At 41.9% G+C, this 21,547-nt stretch overlaps 1 protein-coding gene across 1 annotated transcript in view; it reads left to right on the top strand.

The window, feature by feature from the left end:
• Positions 1-21,547, top strand: part of NR1H4 (nuclear receptor subfamily 1 group H member 4) — a 225,053-nt gene that overhangs the window by 175,542 nt on the left and 27,964 nt on the right. Inside the window, exons 7-9 of the mRNA XM_063927833.1 lie at positions 11,971-12,072; positions 13,921-13,949; positions 17,794-17,817. Of these exons, the coding sequence (XP_063783903.1) occupies positions 11,971-12,072; positions 13,921-13,949; positions 17,794-17,817 (155 nt within the window). The remainder of the gene's footprint in view (positions 1-11,970; positions 12,073-13,920; positions 13,950-17,793; positions 17,818-21,547) is intronic.

Here is a 21,547-nt window from a genome sequence, read left to right as displayed (position 1 = left end):
CTAGCAGTTCTGCTCCCTGTCTGCTGCTGCAGATACCAGCTGCCTCCGGTCATCACTGACCTTGTGGTCCACATTTCACTGCCCCAGCTCTCTGTATGGCACTGATCTCCTTGCTGTTGTGGATGGATCTTCCATGCCTCTGGATCCTGCGCTTTCTCACTCTCTGGTCGCCTCTGCCTGGCCCCTTACTACGACAGCGGGATGTCTCTGGCTTCTGCATTTCTCTGCAGAGACCCCCGGAAACTTTGTGAGGAGGACGCTTTCATCTACACTCCTATGTCCATTGCTGAAGTCACCTTTATACTGCCCACTTTGTTTTGATACACATGATTTAGCTCTCATATTAATCAAGAATGATCATTTATTTCTGCCTCCTGCTGTCTCTCCTTACTGTCGCTTCATGGTGATAATGTCAAATATTTACCTTTGAACATAAGCTATATACTTATTATGGACTAAGTACGCAATTGGCGCACGGAGTACCGTAAGGGTACGCACTTAGCGTAGCAGACGCTAAGCCGTGGGCGCGACGCACGAGCGGCACGTACGCTCACGGGCTTACGCTTGGTATCGAGCACGCTATAGGCGGTCCGAGTACTGTACTGCTACGCTGTTGGCGTAGCGGACGCTGTGCCGTGAGAGTGAGACACGAGCGACGCTGACGCTCACTGAATGACACACTGTAAACCTTGTTTAACAACACACTGTAAGGGTATGCTTATACTGTAAACCTTAGTACTGTAATATTACCACAAAGTAACGCTTATTGACCTTGATAATATGAAAGCTGTTTGAGCGATTGAGAAGCTCAGAAACCCTATATAATAACTGGTGAAACACACAAGACCTGGTAAGGTTCCAACACCTTCGTAGAAGATACTTTAGTATAAAAAGGGGAAAAACAGTTACAGCTTATACACTACAGACCTAACATCAATATCTAAACAGAATAACAAGAAATAAATGTGAACAATAGCGAACGATCGCAAACAGAATAAACACAAAGAGAATAAAATGGCAAACACTTAAAGGATAACAAAATGAGAACGAATGGCGTACACAAGGAATAACAAAATGGCTACAGAGAAACTTACACACGTGGGAATGATTCGCAAGCGCGTCCTGGACCAGCCCTCAGCCTTCAGTGTGAAAACCTTTGTAGAGAGAGTGAGTGCTGGTCCAGCAATGGTGGCCTTTATATACACAGCATATAGTACGATACAATGGTCCCTACAATCTCATTGTTCATTGGACACAGGAATGTGTCTCTGCATTATAACAAAAGGTCATAGGTGGGTTCGAACAGGTGGGCTGTGTCTATTTCCAACTGCTCAGGTGGGAGGTATCCTCAGGATTCCCGCCGCATGGATAATGAACAGTAAATACAGTAAATGTCTAGAAACTACTTTTAAACATAACTATACGCAGGAGCGAACAATCTCTTCTTAACCAACACCGAAATGTTACATTTAAAATACTCTACAGCTGGATACTAGACATCACCGTTCTACCTTTGTCTGCCCTTCATATCATGCAAAGAGGAATTTCTCTGTCCAAGAACCGTTTATACTAAACATACTTTATAACATTGTTAAGGGAGATACTATCTATAAATCACACTATTTAGGTTAAATATGTAGCGATCGAGTCGCTCGCTAGACGCTCACAAACTCCGCCGTAAGTACACATCTCCATGCGCAGGAGACGTCGGAGCGTCCCTTACGCAACCTGAGGGGATGCGTACGCACGGGGGAGTGGGTGCACGAGCAGCGGGCATGTGCATTGGGGTTAGTACAAGGCATTGTGAATCACGATATTTTTCGACTTTGACAGTCCACCCTTTGGCAGTCAAAAATAACTGCCACTATCTAAACAATTCAAGCAGAAAAATATATGTTATCATGAAATACCTCATTATGATTGGGAGTAGGGAGGAGAGGAGGAGGTGGGAAATGTATGACCTAGTGAGATAGTAATAGCATGCGTGTATGAAATCCATGTCTGAGGGGTCATGTATCATCGTGCCGTACGTGTTCTAAATCAAGCTTCGAGGTATTGCGAAGTATACATTGAATCCTTCTTATCCCGTATTAAGGGTCTGTGGGTGGGCTGTCAAACTCTACCGAGCTCTTTTCGGCTTTTGGTTACAACAAATGGGGTGCACATTAGTTGATAATACATGAAAGGGGAAAATATGTGAGTGCTAATATATGTGCCTATATTACCTGTCGACTATGTGTGTCACTACCTGAAGATAGCAGAGATGAAGATAAGAAACATGCGTTATAAATGCATTCATATGATTATGTATGTGGTCGCCGATTGGAGTCTTGTTGATGTCTTGTCTGATGTCTTGTCTGGTTGTCGTATCTTTACTGTAGCTTTGCGGTAATTGGCAAGCAAAGCTTCTTCAAGTGTCCATAAAAAGAATTACAGTCTCTAAAAGCTCATTAGGTGTCTGTGACACAGTTCATCAGAGGTCTGTATAAAAGGTCAACGAATTCTTCTTCCAGGTGGATTTCTTGGTACCTCGGAGAAAATCAAAGGAGAAACGGGTGAAAGAAACGGACCGTGGAATCACATTTTATCACAACATTACCTCGATTGACGGGTCATAAATTAAACTAGTTGTTGTTACAATGCCCTCGCTCCTCAAACTCATCAATATGGTTCTACGCTTGCAATTCATTAAAATCCGAACACATTTGAATATCAGACCAATCATTATGACAACTCCTAGGATACATAAGAGGAACTTCCCTACAGTAACGACAACATTTTGAGCCCATTCTCCTAAACCTGAGAACCAATTACGTGGGTTCAACCATGATACCCAGCCGGTTAGTTCATTACCCACAGAAGCAAGGGTAAGGTTGTGTCTCCTTCGGAACTCCCACTTCAATTGCAAGATATCGTCCATCTTTTGATCTATGACCTCTGTTGGGTCCTCAGTGCTGTTTGTGATATACGTACAACACTTCACGTCATACTGAGTTGCTAGGGTGACACAATACCCTCCTGTCACTGCTGTGAGGTAATTTAGAACCATCCTGTGCTGGATCAGTTCCGTTTTGTAAGCTTGCAATTCTCTCCCAGTATATCTAAAGGTGTCATCATACATCTCGGTGATATTGTCTATCAGGTTCGCTAGCGCGGTAATATACCTAAAATTTATAACTCCTCTGGCGGTACGGGTGATATCTAACGCGAGTAGGAATTGAATCCCGGTGGATTCGTGGATCAAATCAGAGGCTGCATGCTCTGTCCTATCTATAAGGTGTCTTTTTACAATGTGTTCGTAATGGGTGTGAGTGTAAGGAGCTTGAGCATTGCGGTGAACATCTTTCATCTTTTCATGGGTAATGGTCATTACTTCCGGTAACACTCTTCCAATGTAACACAATCCCTCTGAGTTTGGGGCAAGCCACTTATACGCCTTCCTCCCACATATGAAATATGCATCATCGGGGAGGACATATGGGACAGAATATGACATCACCATATTACAAACCTTCCAGGTGAGAACTCCTATCCCTAGCTCTCTCATCTGACTAGTACACGTATCAGGTTGTATGATATGTGCACAGAATCCTGGTGATACTTCTCCAACTCGCATGGGCCTACTTCCTAGAGTGTACCTATATTGGGAATTTCTTCCACTGTTGGCTATTTGGCGTATAAGCTCTGAGTCGATGGGCATTCTATCAGCTCTGTGTGAGAATGTCATGGTTCGGTTGTTCCATGTCACTTCCCAATTTCCCGGCTTTCGGGAATTGGAAATGTTAAAACATATTAGGGACCTATCTACATGGTATTGGTGGAGCTTCAAACTAGGAGGGAAAGAAATATTAAATTTCTTGTCCACCGGTCTCCCACCCCTTAATTCAAGTACCTCATCTATCGTTAAAGAGTATGGCACTAGTCCTGACTTTCTATGACCTTGAGGTACTTGTGAGCACACCCAGCATTCCGTTTGGTTTAAAACCTTACCCACTAATGAGTGGTAGTCACTCAATGGATGACGGTCCATATTGATATTAATGCTGGACTGACATCTCTGGATGCACCCGTCCTCAACTATGTTATCACAATTTCTACATATACAATTCTCTTCAGCTAACAATCCTTCACAATGTCTATTAATGTCATGGCTACCAGATCGTTTTCTGATACTCGCCCTTTACTCTGTGATTGTGTTGCTCTTGGAATTCTACGAATCCATCCTGATCATCAGAACCCATTCCAGATCCTTTCTCGACCTCACTGGTACTCTCACCGAAACAGACTGCTCTGGTCAACAACAGGGTCAACAGGAAAACACGGACTGCAGTCTCTTGAGGCGAGTCCATCTTACAGGAGGAGAAAGGGAAAGTTGTAATGGGGTACAGAAAATAATTGAAGGGGAAAGAAACTTGTTACGATAATTTGTCCTCTAGTCCTGTTGTTCTTCTTGCTCGGCTGTCATCTCAAAGGTGCTGTCTCTCAGTCTTCCCAAAACGAACACTCCGGTGATACAATATTCTTTCCAAATCAGCGATCTTTCTGTAAGGAGCATAAATCTTGCATTACCATTTGTCTAACTGAGGTGTGACATACTATCCGTACAACATGAAAGAACAAAAAGAGAGAGAGAACAAATAGAAAAGAAAAACATTGTCAGATTCATCAACAGGCTGTCGCATCAACATGTCCACCGGTATCTCTGCACAGTCTCCCCCACCAGTATCTCCACTCTCCACCCTTTGCGTCTGGCCAAACACAACGATGCTGGTAAGATATACTGGGGTTGGGTAGACCTCTGAAAAGACCAAGTAGTCATGTGACGTTTGAGTTCCGTTGGTGAATGTTAGAGATGAGAAGAAAACATTTAAAGATAAATTACAAAGTTTACCCGGCCGTCCCTGTGTCTACAAGGAACTGACCTCCCAATTACATTGACTGTAACCTCAGGCTTACTATCAAGGCTAATGATCAACTTTACTGGCTGCAAATTACAGGTGCGGCCCAAAATTCTTCATATATGATCCCTGATTATAATTACGTGTGTCATAACTTTGCTTGTGTTCTTGTCTAGGGGGTCTATATACCTTATGTGCATCTTTAAACATACAATCTCGTGCAAAATGACCTTCCCTTTGGCAACTATAACATCTTATCATATTCGACTTACCCACAGGGGTCTGGGGCTTAGACTGAGGTAGTTTACTTATTGTCATCTGCTTACCGCCCTGTGTCTCCCTGTGTTTGCTGATGTTCCGCTCGTGCCCAACAGCGGACTTTCTTAACGCAGCCACCGAGATACTTCTCCAGTTAGGTTGAGTGGTCTGTACCCTTGTTCTCAACGCTTTTGTTAAACCTTCCATCCATACATAAACTGCTACTTTTCTATGATGTACATTTTCCTCAATGTCCGCGATCCCAGTGTATCTAGCCATTACTTGCAGTGCTCGATTGAAATAATTAGAAGCAGTTTCACCTTCTTTTTGTCTTATGGAGAAGATTTTGTTCCACTTGACAACAGTTGGGAAGTATACTCCTAATTGAATGTTGATCTGCTTAACATTTTCCTGATTGTATGCATCAGTGAGAGGTCTCTCTTCATCTAACTTACAATCAGAAATGAATTTCAAGGGGTCAATAGTAGAGGGCAAACATGCCCGCAGTACTGTCCGCCAACCTTTGTTAGTGGGTTCAGTGGCGTTACCTAGTTCTTTAATGAAACTTTGGCATGCAGCTAGATCGCTCCTGGGATCGGGAAATTCAGACATAATTGTCCTCAATTCTGTCCGGGACTAGGGACAATGCATAGCAATGTCTCTGACGGGAGTGACTCCCTGAGCGTCAGTCCTCCCATTGGGGACTGTGATCACCCTGACAGAATTTAGTTCAATTACACCATCTTGTGTTGACTCTACAATGTGAGGTACAATTGTCTGTACATGATATACAATACCGTACTTACCTGTGGACACGACCTCACCTGACCCTCCGTTAGGGGGCTTGACTACTGCCTTTACCGATTGGGCCGTGCCCACCTGGGTGTATCGTATGATGGCTGCTGGAAAAGGTGCCGACATCGTGCTGGGCTCACTTTCTTGCTTGTAATCCTGAGGGAAGTTTAACATGGGGTGCAACTTGCACGGGTTAGAATTTGTACATTTATCAGTTTTCCTTCTATCATTATTACATTTATTACATTTATTCTTATCATCGTTAATACAGTTACTAAGTGCATTATTATCATCATATCCCAGTATGCCATTCTCTGTAGCCATTGTTTCTCCAGTTGCCATGTGTTTCCTGCTAAAGTGAGAACAAGCTGTAAGTTAATTCCCTTTGTATCTCACTTTCCCGTTGCCATAAATGTAAACAATTATAATGTATATTCCGTTGCTTTCCGGATTTTATGAGACCTATCCTTCTCCTTAAATTTTGCAACACCTCAGGATCAAAACTGCCCACCCTGGAGAACTGTTCTCCATCGTTCACAGTCATACGTTCCCACTCATTGCATAAAACCTCTGTGTGTGATCCATATTTTTCACACATTATATACCTCACCGACCCAACTGGTCGTGGTACTAAATCAACCTGAACCTTGGTTGATCGTCCCTTACTTGAGCAACTGGCCCCCATTATTTGCAGGTATTGCCTTCTTTGCGAATTCCTACAAAAAACCAAGTTGCCTGAGGTAAGGCGACGGGGAAAGCTCAACGAGTGCCTTCACTCCCTCTCGCCCACGTTGACCAATACACCCAGAAACTGCATTAGCGCTGCTGTACTCAACCTAGGGCCCCTATGAACCGCTATTTACTGGGGCGTGTGGGAGTATGCTACCCTCCCCAGTAAGTATTGGCCGTTGAAGAATTCCTGAGTGAACAGCGAACGTCCCTTAAAATAAAAAAAACCTACACAAATCACGTTAGAATGTACAAATAGCGTTTATGATCCCACAAAAACTGAATGGGTATCAAGGTAACCAACTAATGCACACAATTACGTGCGGTACAGTCGCACTTCGTATAAGTAACTATTACTTATCCGCCTTACGACCAGCGGAATCGGTTGTTTAGGCTGCGAAACCTTCAGCCGGAGCGTATTCTCAACACGGGCCTATATGGGTTTTGCGCCAAGCCCCTCTGGGTTGCGCTCACTTACCTCTGACTTTTCTTAAGTCAGGGTCTTCAGAACTTTGTATAGGTACTTTTAACGGATTTCTGATTTTAGCGACCTTCTGGTCTGCTGTAACACTACTTGCTCCTTTTACCTTATTTCACTGTTAACGTGAGATGCCTCCCACGGCACCACGTGCTTAACTTCACGGGTGTACTTCTACGAGATCCCGATTTTTCTCAAGGTTCACCCAAAAGAAAAATTCACTTGCATACACACGCTTCTTTCACTTCAAATATACTTTGATTTTTCTGTACAGAAAATTACTTTCATTCAGGTAACACAGGTTAATCCTAGAGGAGATGCAGCAAGAGGAGGATCTTTTTCCTTTAACTAGTTTTAGGAAACTGAAAAAAATTGTGCTATTATCTCGAGGCTTCCGTATCGCCTTACTAAAACAATGCTATCGTGTGATTTGTATCTAGTGGGCATATATGTACGCATGTTGCGTAATTTACGCCACGTGTGTAGGCCTTTGCGTTGCGTACGCTGTCTCGCACTCGGTGAGAGACACGTGTACACAGGCCGGATACGTCCACAGTAACACAAATAACACGCTTCTATAAATGTAAGCGATATTTCACTATAAACGCTTACCAAACACCACACAGTATCTTCTATGCTGCGTGCGTGTTTTTACAATTACTCCCTTAAGTATTACTCTTTACTTTTAACTAAAATAGCAACAAATTTTCTCAGCACGTTATCAATGCAAATGGCAACCAGGAAAGTAGATATGTGAAAGTACACAAATGAAAATACAGGTGTGTGTGTGTGTGTTGCGTATGCAATTTGCACCAAACAGAAATTAAAACAGTTTAAAAAAAAACACAATAGCTTAACGTTCTTACCTTTCGGTTCCGGATCCCACCAGCATCCCTACAAACCAAGCGAAGCAGACGCTTATCTGATCAGCACTACCGTATCCCCAACCATAAACACGGATACAGGGGATACTACCTTCCCGCCCTTTGCTGATGGATAAAAGTCTGCCTGGTTCCGCTTGACTGTGGGTATGAGGAGGCCCAGACGATGCCCCCAATTGATAAAGTCAAATATTTACCTTTGAACATAAGCTATATACTTATTATGGACTAAGTACGCAATTGGCGCACGGAGTACCGTAAGGGTACGCACTTAGCGTAGCAGACGCTAAGCCGTGGGCGCGACGCACGAGCGGCACGTACGCTCATGGGCTTACGCTTGGTATCGAGCACGCTATAGGCGGTCCGAGTACCGTACTGCTACACTGTTGGCGTAGCGGACGCTGTGCCGTGAGAGTGAGACACGAGCGGCGCTGATGATCACTGAATGACACACTGTAAACCTTGTTTAACAACACACTGTAAGGGTATGCTTATACTGTAAACCTTAGTACTGTAATATTACCACAAAGTAACGCTTATTGACCTTGATAATATGAAAGCTGTTTGAGCGATTGAGATGCTCAGAAACCCTATATAATAACTGGTGAAACACACAAGACCTGGTAAGGTTCCAACACCTTCGTAGAAGATACTTTAGTATAAAAAGGGGAAAAACAGTTACAGCTTATACACTACAGACCTAACATCAATATCTAAACAGAATAACAAGAAATAAATGTGAACAATAGCGAACGATCGCAAACAGAATAAACACAAAGAGAATAAAATGGCAAACACTTAAAGGATAACAAAATGAGAACGAATGGCGTACACAAGGAATAACAAAATGGCTACAGAGAAACTTACACACGTGGGAATGATTCGCAAGCGCGTCCTGGACCAGCCCTCAGCCTTCAGTGTGAAAACCTTTGTAGAGAGAGTGAGTGCTGGTCCAGCAATGGTGGCCTTTATATACACAGCATACAGTACGATACAATGGTCCCTACAATCTCATTGTTCATTGGACACAGGAATGTGTCTCTGCATTATAACAAAAGGTCATAGGTGGGTTCGAACAGGTGGGCTGTGTCTATTTCCAACTGCTGAGGTGGGAGGTATCCTCAGGATTCCCGCCGCATGGATAATGAACAGTAAATACAGTAAATGTCTAGAAACTACTTTTAAACATAACTATACGCAGGAGCGAACAATCTCTTCCTAACCAACACTGAAATGTTACATTTAAAATACTCTACAGCTGGATACTAGACATCACCGTTCTACCTTTGTCTGACCCTTCATATCATGCAAAGAGGAATTTCTCTGTCCAAGAACCGTTTATACTAAACATACTTTATGACATTGTTAAGGGAGATACTATCTATAAAACACACTATTTAGGTTAAATATGTAGCGATCGAGTCGCTCGCTAGACGCTCACAAACTCCACCGTAAATACACATCTCCATGCGCAGGAGACGTCGGAGCGTCCCTTACGCAACCTGAGGGGATGCGTACGCACGGGGGAGTGGGTGCACGAGCAGCGGGCATGTGCATTGGGGTTAGTACAAGGCATTGTGAATCACGATATTTTTCAACTTTGACAATGGTTACCACCTCAACTGTTCCTTCCCTTGTCTCTAATTTCCCACCATATGTTACATTTCCATGACCTACTCATCCTACCCCACTGTAACCTATGTAGTAAATGGCTGCCTCATCTAGTACTTTAAAGGGCAGGATGAGATACCCATTTAATTATTTATGCTGTGGGCATCCTGTCAGCTCCCTGTTCATTTTATCCTGGTATGTCTCATTTCCATATATTGCTTATTTGCACATTGCAACCAATGTAGAGAGCACAACATGGCTGCCTTACCTGTTGCTCTGTGTAAAATGAACAATATATGGTTTAGAAGGACTTGCAAGAATCTCGTCTAGTACTCTTATCTCCCATTGTGTGTCATCAGTTCCAGGCATTCCTCATTTGCCCAGTGTAATCCTATTTGGTGCACCTAAAATGGCTGTCTCACCTGGATCCTTTATTGGTGGGATGAATAATCCTAGTAACAGATGACCCAAAATGGCTGCTACTCCCTTTGTATTACTGCCATGGTCTCGGTATTTTCAAGCATATATAATCTATTATGTTCAAAGTTCCTGTTTTGATGTATTATGTTTGAACTGCCTGTTACATGCCTTCAGTACTACTGGAGAAAGAGCGATATATAAATACAATTACTATTATTATCATCTATTTAAAGATCTGTAACCCAAGTGACTAACCCCTTTCACATAGCACAAATAACCCGGTATATTGCTGTGTCGACACGGGTCAAGATGCGGTGTGAAAGTGGTATGTTTCAATTTACCGGGTTGACTGACCCAGTATTTCATCCCAGGAATAATGCAGGGTTATTCCCAGGTCGAAGTGCAGTGTGAACTGGTTGCCGGGTCGACCTGGGACACATTCAAACTATAGGGAGAGGCGGCGCTATAGGGATAGGCGGCACTTGGAGATGATCTGATCCCCAGGCGCCCCCTACGCACAGACATACAGTAAACAGGGAATCTAACCCCTATTTATTAAAAGGCTTTTATGTTTCACGTAGTACATCATAGTGGTACAGTATCTCAGGTCGGCAATGACAAAAGAAAATAATTAAAAATGCTTAATTTACTTTGAATAAATTTTTACATTTTTGTAACATATTTTTTATCTATTTTTTAACATGAATTTATTTATTACATGTTCCACTGCGCATGCACAAAATGACTATTCGGTTTTCACGTCCACATACTTACAAAGACCCTTAAAAATACTTTTTTGGTAAACTGTAGCATGGGATATATTATAAATGGAGGGTGTTTAAATATAAATATGGTTTCTGTCTACATTGGGAAAAAAGTCCACTTGATTATCAACAGCAGTGTAGGCCCCTGGGCACAGCAATGCACTGGGCCTCCTACCCATCCTCCAGTGGTAGGGGTGGGGGGTGCTATCAGCAGCAGCTTTGATGTCCCGCAGGCGGTAGAGGGTGTTCTTTCTTTCGCTCAGCATGTAGGACCTGGAGCAGTAAATTCTGTTAATTACTCCTTTACTGCACAGATGGGGCTAAACTGTAGAAGGGGGCATTGGGCTGAATGAAGAAGCCCTAGTACATGACTTCCAGGGGGTAGGGGGTGTTTAATACATAGGGGAGGGATGGATAGTGGAGTGAGCTTAATATTTATCATTTTCCGATGGGAGGGCAGCTTGCTTGACTGCAGATATCTCCAGTTCCTGAAAATATATTTTTTAGCTTTGAATTGGATAAAAAACTAGAGAGTCCCACCTTTCAGAAGGTTCTGGGGACTTGGGAACCAGAGTTCAGGACACAGAGCAATTCACCAACGAAAATCTAAAACTGCATAATAGGTGTGTGGAGCTGGAGCAGGAACCAGCTGCTTGAAGGCTGATATCTCTGGTTCTGGGCATAGTAGAGACAAGCTCCCAGTGTTCACCAAAAGGGGGGAGTCACAGCTTTGGATTATACCCTCAGAAAAACTGTAAGTCAGACAGAACCCGAGATATCTGGCTGGGAAGAGCAATTAACAGGCTTGGGTGGGGACTGCTGCTTTCAAGTCGAATATCTCCTCTAGGGCCGATTTTCAAAAATCTGGTACTCCTGGAAAGAGGGGAACCTCAGCTATCAGCCTAGGGCCCTTATACTCCTGGGGCCCTTGGGAAAGAGCCCATTGAGCCCATACAAAAAGACGGCCCTGTACTTACATGAAAAACATCATGCTAAAGGTATGTTGCTTTATCAAATCAATTTTGTTTAAGTTGGAAATGCAGTTTCTCATGTCTTGTGTGTTACTTGTTACAGTTAGGACTCAAATAGCTTATGGCAGTTAAAGCATTCATGTCTTCTAATTATTGTTGGTACAGGTCAAAGAAGAACTTACATCGGAACAGATGCAACTGCTGCAGTATACAATGGAGGCATACAACAAGCATCGGCTGCCTCAGGACCTGGCTTCAAAACTAATAGTAAGTACAGGTCATTTTAAATACTATAGATCCGTCAGATTATGACTTCACTGTGACTTCTTGTAGGAATCATTGGTGTATAAATGTGAATAAAATTGTTTGTGTTACACAGATCGCCTAAATAAAAATTAAGTAATCAGTTCTAAATCTGGCTATTGAAAAACATTGGTCAAAACTGACAATTATTGGTGGCTTTGACAATCTGAAGTTTAATAAATCTTCCCCTTTATGCTTTACCAAAACAAAAATTTATCAATTGCCAAGCATCAAGCAATAGCATTAATTGTGTGCGATGCTTCAGATGTAGATGTTGTTCTTAAGTGGTTAGTATGCAGCATTCCAGACATAGGGGTGGATTTACTAGGGTGTGATTTCATTATATCATGGCTTCTTTTGTGATTTTATATGCCATTTTTAAACTGTGCAATCTGCTAAGTGTCAAACCTCACAGAAACCACATTACTTCAAACCATCAGATGTGACATTTTCATCCTGATTTTTACACATGGGAAGAATACCAATCCTGTCATGTGTAATGCGGCAGTTTACAAAATCGCACACAGGGCCTGAATCAGATTTGTAAGCAAAGCAAAAAAGCCAAGTAACTTTGTGTCTGGAACAGACCAAGTAGCAATGTAAGGGGAGAAAATTAATTTATATTTTGTCTGTGCAGGGTAAATATTGGCTGCTTTTGCATGTAGCTCACAAACGTTAGACAGCTTTATTTTTACACTGCAATTTAGATGTCAGTTTGAACATGTCCCACCCAAATCAAAATCTCTCTGCAAGTTACATCTGCCGCACCTTCAGCGCAACAAGATCTTAACCAGTTGCTTGCTTTTTGCTTTGCTTGCAAATCAGAATCAGGCCAATAGTGCATATCCTTGTAAAACTGACAAAGCACTCCACTCTATATGCACAATTGGCCATTTACTTCTCGATAGCTCTTGAATTCTCTGTGAGCCTTATTGTTAGTGGTACAGGAGCCTGCCAATGAAAACTGGGGACACTGTGTGGTATAATGTGAACTAGGGTCACTATAATGTGAACTTGATGGGGGCTGGGGTCAGGATAGACACAATTGTGAGGGCCGGATGGAGCAGCGACAGAGTGGGGGGAGGGAAAGTTCCACAGGAAACAGCAAAGAGGGCCAGAATGGAGAGTAGGACCAAGTGGGGCTGGAGTGGATTCATTGTACTAGTAAACATATATTTGTTAATGCCTCAAAGGAACCCAATAATTGCACCTCTATTAATGAAGCACCATTGTCTGGGTCTGTGTTCAGCCACCAATACACACAAATTAATCGAGTTGCCAAGGCTAAACATTGTGATGTTAGTGTATTAGAATGCTTAATATTTGTAGACACTCCCTTACTAATATGTGTAAGCCTGAATCTTCAGTGATGGTCCCTGGGACCAGGGGGATGCTGGGAAGTGGGTGGTCCAGTGTGCAGTGTGCCTGGAGTTGGTGATGGAATAAAAGAGCACAGCAGTGAACTCACATGTCTCTGTGTCCTTATGACTGGATTTACAAACATATGAACAAAACATGGTGTCAGAAGAAGTTTAACTTGGACTGCTAGTGCTCTCAGAGTGTGACAGAATCCTGCAGCAGTCTGCAGGCTATGATACTCAGTGTCTGCAAAGCCTGCCGTGTGCTCCTCTCTTCAAACAGTGAGTAACCATGGATAAACTGGCTCCTGCAACTGGCATGCTGATGTCTGGTAACTTGTCTGAAAACTGGACAAGATTTAAGCAAAGGTTTAATATACATCTTGCTGCATGTGTAGCTGATACAGAGGCTGACAAAACTAAGACATCCATTTTCCTCCATGTGATAGGAGAGGAAGTGCTGGACATTTATAATAGTTTTCAGTTTGAGGGGCAGAATATGGTGCTATCTTCTATAATGCAAAAGTTTGAAGATTACTTTGTGCCAAGGAAAAATGTGACATATGAAAGATATAAGTTTTCACATGTGATCAGAAGTCTGGAGATGGATTTGATCAGTATGTTACAGAGCTGCAATCACTCAGTAAAAAAACCTGTGAGTTTGGTGATTTAAAGGATTCACTGATTAGAGATCGTATTGACTGTGTAATACCTGATAATGGACTCAGAGAGAGATTGCTGAGAAAGCAAGACCTAACACTAGAAAAGGCAGTGACTATGAGGGTAATTCCAAGTTGATCGCAGCAGGATTTTTGTTAGCAATTGGGCAAAACCATGGCCCTCATTCCGAGTTGATCGCTTGTTAGTGGTTTTCGCAATGGAGCGATTTGTCGCAAACTGCGCATGCGCAATGTTCGCAGTGCGTCTGCGCCAAGTAAATTTGCCAAAAAGTTAGGTATTTTACTCACGGCTTAACAAAGCTTTTTCATTGTTCTGGTGATCGGAGTGTGATTGACAGGAAGTGGGTGTTTCTGGGCGGAAACTGGCCGTTTTATGAGTGTGTGCGGAAAAACGCTGCTGTTTCAGGGAAAAACGCGGGAGTGTCTGGAAAACGGGGGAGTGTCTGGGCGAACGCTGGGTGTGTTTGTGACGTCAAACCAGGAACGAAACTGACTGAACTGATCGCAGTGGCAGAGTAAGTCCCGAGCTACTCAGAAACTGCAAAGAAATTTCTATTCGCAATTATGCAAATCTTTCGTTCGCAATTCTGCAAAGCTAAGATTCACTCCCAGTAGGCGGCGGCTTAGCGTGTGCAAAGCTTCTAAAAGCAGCTAGCGAGCGAACAACTCGGAATGAGGGCCCATTTGCACTGCAGGGGAGGCAGATATAACATGTGCAGAGAGAGTTAGATTTGGGTGGGGTGTGTTCAATCTGCAATCTAATTTGCAGTGTAAAAATAAAGCAGCCAGTATTTACCCTGCACAGAAATAAAATAACCCACCCAAATCTAACTCTTTCTGCACATGTTATATCTGCCTCCCCTGCAGTGCACATGGTTTTGCCCAATTGCTATCAAAAATCCTGCTGTGATCAACTTGGAATTACCCCCCATGTGCAGATCTGCAGAAATAACTAGATTTCAAGCCAAAAAGTTACACAAGGAAGCTGATGGTGTTGTACATGTAGTGCAGAAAACAGAGCCAAGCAAACCTCCATTCTCAAGAATGAAGCAGACTAAGCCACAGTCTAACAAGGAAATGTGTAGTAGATGTGGAAATGCTCACAATCCTAAAATGTGCCCTGCTTATGGTAAAACCTGCATGAAATGTGGTAGATTTAATCACTTTGCCAAATGCTGTGAAATGAAAAGTGAAACAACCAAAGTGCATGCTGTTAAACAAACAGAGCAATTCTTTGTGGATTGCATTTAACTTTGCAGTGCAGATAAGAAAGAATGGATTGTCCCTTTAACTGTGAACGAGATTGTCATTCCCTTTAAGCTTGATACTGGCGCGCAGGTGAATTTAATATCGTTTCAGGACTATAAGACTTTTAGAGTAAAACCTAAAATTCATCCAGCCAAATTGAAAGTTACAGGGTACACTGGGGAGGAAATTCCTGTGAAAGGTACATGCTTAGTGACACGGAAATATAAGGGACAACAGTTTAAAACATCTCCACTGATTGTGGATAAAAATGTGCAACCGCAATACAAAATCCTAATGCGATGGTATAGACACCACACCCTTTTACATACTATCTCCCCCTCGGTATCTGCTAGCTGTTGGAGATGTCGTACAGCTCTGGGTACATTACTGCACATCTGGTGGAGCTGTCCCCTGCTAGCTTCTTACTGGAATGATGTTATTACTATTTCTCAAGATATTCTCCATATTAACGTCCCCTCCACCCCAGCCTTCTGGTTGTTGAATCACTCCTCCATGACCTTATCTGACTATAAATCCTCATTACAACGACATCTGTGTAATGCAGCCAGAGCGCGATACCGACACTGTGGAGATCTACCACTCCCCCTACTCGCAAAGCTTGGTTCTCTAGGATAGATTATTATATGACAATGGAGGAAACTTTTCTAGCTTCTAGAGACAAGACTGATGACTTTAATTCTACATGGCTCCCCTGGTTGACCTATAAAACCTCAAACTCATATAAAGACTATATATTTTTAATGCAGTAGAGGAGGGGGGTTCTCCTGCTTTCTGTCCTTTCTCCTCCAAGGTTGATGAGGTGTGCTCTACATAGGATGCCGTGACGCGGAAGCGACTTCTCTACCCTACTCTTTCCTTTCTTTATCCTTATTCTCTTTAACACCTTTTACCCTCCCTTCTACTTGTCTCCCCATTCTTGAACTCTTCCTTAAGTTGTTTTTTTTTCTCTCTTTCTTTTTCTATAATGGAATATGCACTTTATAGACCAGACCTGCTAATGAGTCTCAATTTTCCCCTTTTTTTTTTTTTGATGGACTAACGGAGCTGAGACTCGCACTATTCTGTCAGATATATTGTTTTTGCCTGTAAAGAATGTATAGCCATTCCTCTTCTGTAGCTATTGGTCCAATGCTTGTATTATCTTTGTTGAAGCGGTGTATACTTTTTTCACTTTTTATCGTTTTCAATAAAAACAGACTATATAAAAAAAAAAATGTGCAACCGATTCTAGGATTAAGTTCCTGTGAAAAACTAAGCTTGCTAAAGAAAGTTTTTATGGTGACATCACAAGTAGAAGATGACTGCAAATCGATGTTTACAGAATACAGAGACTTGTTTGAAGGTCTAGGTTGTTTGCCTGGAGAGCATAAAATAAATATAAACACGCAAGTTTCTTCAGTGATACACCCCTGTAGAAAAGTGCCATTTGCGCTGAGAGAAAAACTGAAACAAGAGTTAAATCGCATGGAAGCCTTGGGTGTGATACAGAAAGTTGATGAGCCTACTGAATGTGTAAGCTCTTTAGTAATTGTTGAAAAGAAAAATTGACAACTCAGAATATGTCTAGATCCCAGAGATTTAAACAAAGCTGTTAAACGAGAACATTTCAAACTACCAACCAGAGATGAAATCATGTCGCAATTTGCGGGAGCAAAGTGGTTCAGTAAATTGGACGCATCTTCAGGATTCTGGCAAATTAAGCTAGATGAGGCCAGCTCAAAGCTTTGTACATTTAATACCACAGAAGGTAGATACAGATTTCTTCGACTACCATATGGAATATTGTCTGCTCCAGAAGTATATCACAAAAAGATACACATGATTTTTGAACATATTCCAGGTGTTGAAACAATGATGGATGACATTATTGTCTGGGGATCTACAAAGGAAGAACATGATTCTAGATTGAGACAAGTAATGGAACTTGTTTAGAAAGTGAATCTAAAGCTAAACAAGGACAAATGTGAATTTGGCGTGAATACACTTACCTTTATGGGCGACGTGGTCTCGGATCAAGGTGTAAAACCAGATCCAAGGAAAATATCATCCATAGTGAACATGGAACGTCCTAACAACAAAGACGACGTCAGAAGATTCCTAGGAATGATTACTTACTTAGGAAAGTTTATTTCTCAACTCTCTGAACGAACAGCCTCTCTTAGATGGTTGTTGGACAAAGATAACGAGTGGATGTGGTCACATGAACAAGAAGAAAGTTGGCAAAACTTGAAACAGATTATTACAGAGCAACCAGTGCTAAAATTCTTTGATCCTGCGAAAAGAATAAGAATTTCAACAGATGCTTTGCAATTTGGCCTAGGCTCAGTGCTGTTACAAGAACATGAGGATACATGGCAACCAGTAATCTATGCATCAAGAGCACTGACAAGTGCTGAAACAAGGTATGCTCAGATAGAAAAAGAACTTCTAGCGATCACATATGCATGTGAGCGATTTCATCAGTTTGTGTATGGTCAAACATTTACAGTGGAAACTGACCACAAGCCATTGGTAGCTATCATGACTAAATCATTACATGACTGTCCCATGAGAATTCAACGAATGCTTATCAGACTACAGAAATATGATGTACACTTGCTGTACTGTCCCGGCAAATACAAGTTCATTGCTGATACACTTTCTCGTGCTGTGGACAAAAGTGAAGGTTCCAAAAGTCTGATGGATGAAGAGATAGAAGCCTATGTTAATTTGATCGTAGCTTCTCTACCAGTGTCTCTTGCAAGACAAGAACAGATTAGGAAAGAAACTGAGACAGATGACACAATGAAAGTGTTGAAAGATATCATTCTGAAAGGTTGGCCAGCAGAAAAACATGCGTGCCCGCTGTCTATCCATGATTATTGGATGTACTGCAGTGACCTTACAGTTGTCGATGGTATTATTTACAAAGGCAATAGGTTTGTAATACCTGCATGACTAAGAAAAACTATGCTGTGCAAGATACATGAAGGCCACTTAGGAGAAGAAAAATTTAAGCGGAGAGCGCGCAAAGTTATGTTTTGGCCAAGAATGAACCAAGACATAGCACAGACTACAGCTACATGTGAATTATGTCTTACGTATAGACCGAAACAACAAGTTGAGCCACTGAGTCCTCACGCAGTGCCAGAGAGACCATAACAGAAATTTGGCGCAGATTTGTTTGATTGTAATGGGAAAACGTACATTGTTGTGACTGATTATTACTCTAACTACCCTGAGGTGAAGACACTACATACAACTACTAGTAAAGCCGTAATCAATTGCATGAAGTAAATCGTTGCAAGGCATGGTGTCCCTATGGAAGTGTTCACTGACAATGGTCATCAGTTTTCCAGTGCTGAATTTAGACAATTTGCTGATGAGTGGGAATTTTTCCATACTACGTCAAGTCCCCACTATCCACGCTCAAATGGGTTGGTGGAAAGTTCAGTAAAAACTGTAAAGAGTCTCATGAAAAAAGCTCAAGAAGGTAAAGAAAATTTTTACAAAAGTCTTTTAATCTACCGCAGTACACCTTTACAGAATGGACTTTCTCCTGCACAAATGCTGATGGGAAGGAGGATTAGAGCATATCTCCCGATACATGATGAACTGCTTAATACACATAACTCAGCATTGGTCAGACTGAATAAGGAATGTCAACAGGCGAAACAGAAACTGTTCCATGACAGGCGAACAAAAAGCTTATCTGATCTAAAATTGGGTGACCAAGTCCATCTCAGAGATCACGAGAAAGGTATTTGGGTGCAGAAGGTATTGTGCAAGCACAAGTAGCACCAAGATCTTACACTATACGTACAGAGCGTGGAACGGAAGTAAGAAGAAATCGGGTGGATTTAAGATCTCAACCTAACCATAATGAAGACAACATGACTGAAGAATACCCTTCATCTGACATGTATGATGATCCTCATAATGGTGAACAAACCACGATTCTAGAAAGGTCCAACATGGTAGATGAAACACAGACTGTGTATGAAAGACCCAAAAGGGAAATACGCAGACCTGAGAGACTCATTGAAACGTGTTAGATGATGTTCTTAATATGACGTTGTTAATTGTTGCATTGAAACGTACAGGGCTTATCTTTAAAGAAAAGAGGATGTGATGTTAGTGTATCAGAATGCTTAATATTTGTAGACACTCCCTTACTAATATGTGTAAGCCTGAATCTTCAGTGATGGTCCCTGGGACCAGGGGATGCTGGGAAGTGGGTGGTCCAGTGTGCAGTGTGCCTGGAATTGGTGATGGAATAAAACAGCACAGCAGTGAGCTCACATGTCTCTGTGTCCTTATGACTGGATTTACAAACATATGAACAAAACAAACATAAAACTCCACCTCTATCTGGGAGGCATATTTTAAACGCTAATAAGGTGTGGGCTGAAAAATGTCGGTTTGATGTAAACTGCATGCGTTTTGAGGTAACCCCCTAAATGATAGCTTCATCTACACAGAAAGGCAAAAGTGCAAATGTATTTATAATTTTTTATAAAAAAAAATATTAGCCGAAAGTGCTGTACCATATTTTGTAATGTTTTCTGTTTTGTTTATAAAATTAGTTTTTTTTTATGTTGTTTCAAATGAATAAGTAAACAATATGTACTACATAACCATTTTCATACTGTATTTATGGGATGCAGTTAAAATGCTGGCTGTTAGGATCCCGCCGTTCAGGATAGCGAAATCCCGACTGCCGACATTATACCAGTGTCCGGAATTCCGACACCTGTACGGAATTCCTACTCGGTTGGTGGGTCCACACCACCAACCGAGTGGGAAATGAACCTGTGGCGAGCGAAGCCGCAAAAAAAAGAGAAGAGAAATAAAATAATAATCTATTTAGAAAGTTAATGTTGTAATATGTGTTATGGTTATGGTTCTATTTGGGATCCATAATGGAGGTAAATATCTCTGAATGTCAATTCAGTATTTGCATGCTCAGATGTGTTTTATATGAATGAATGTTAAACATATTGTATTGATTAGTAGCCCCCGTCATAATTATGTCATCAGAATCAGCTTTATTGGCCAGGTATACTCGTGTATACTAGGAATTGTTTGTGGTTACAATGCATCGCTAAATAACAACATGAAGGGAAGATACAAACGTGATACGTAACATACATGTATACATACATACATACATACATACATACATACATAACAGTTAAAATCTGTGCTATCTGGGCTCTGGGGGAATTCAAGGGAAATTGCCTAGTCAAAATCGGGCATAGCAAGGAACTCACCTTTAAGGTGCATACACACGGTGTGATATGCACTTAACTTTCCTTACGATTTTGACTATATAGTCAAAATCGTAAGGAAAGTTAGTGCATATCGCACTGTGTGTACACAGCTTGAGATGCCGATGCACAGTCCTGCGGAATCGGCATCGCAAGAAAAAATAGACTGTACAGGCAGCCCAACATTGACTATATCGGCGAATAGTCAATGTCTGGCTGTACGGCGCAACGCGCTGTGTGTACACGTCTTAAGGCTAATGACTATAGGAGGACATGTACTAAACAGTGATAAAAGTGGAGAAGTGAGCCAGTGGAGAAGTTTCCTATGGCAACCAATCAGCATTGACGTAACATTTATAATTTACATACTATAAAAGTATACAGAGCAGCTGATTGGTTCCCATGAACAACTTCTCCACTTTTATCACTGCTTAGCAGGGGCGGATCCAGAAGAAAATGAAAGGGGGGGCACCATGAGAGGGTAACAGTAATAGTTATAGTTACATGCACCTAAGGCATGTGTGCTCACAGATAAGGTGGTATCACAGGGGGCGTGGCCTCACAGAATACGTCATCAGGTAATGATTGGCTTTAGGAGCGCATCCTGGTTTACTGCCAATGTTTCACCCTGTTGAAAAGGCTGATTGGGTTTTGAAATGTTGGTCACCTGTTCATTTGGTATGGGAGCCTGGAAAGCACCCCAGCACAATATAATTATTATAGTTTTTAGTTGGTGGTGGCAGGTGCAGCATACCTTGTTTTGGGCACTGCACTGAGACTCAGACTGCAGGACATGAACTACTCATCTTTGATTAGCAGAAGCAGCCAGCTGGATCTCCAACAAGCAGCATAAGACATCTGCAGGACAGCCCTGTCACAATTA

Source organism: Pseudophryne corroboree, chromosome 6, assembly GCF_028390025.1.
Source record: "Pseudophryne corroboree isolate aPseCor3 chromosome 6, aPseCor3.hap2, whole genome shotgun sequence".
NCBI classification, from domain to species: Eukaryota; Metazoa; Chordata; class Amphibia; order Anura; family Myobatrachidae; genus Pseudophryne; species Pseudophryne corroboree.
This window is presented reverse-complemented; position numbering and strand designations above follow the sequence as displayed.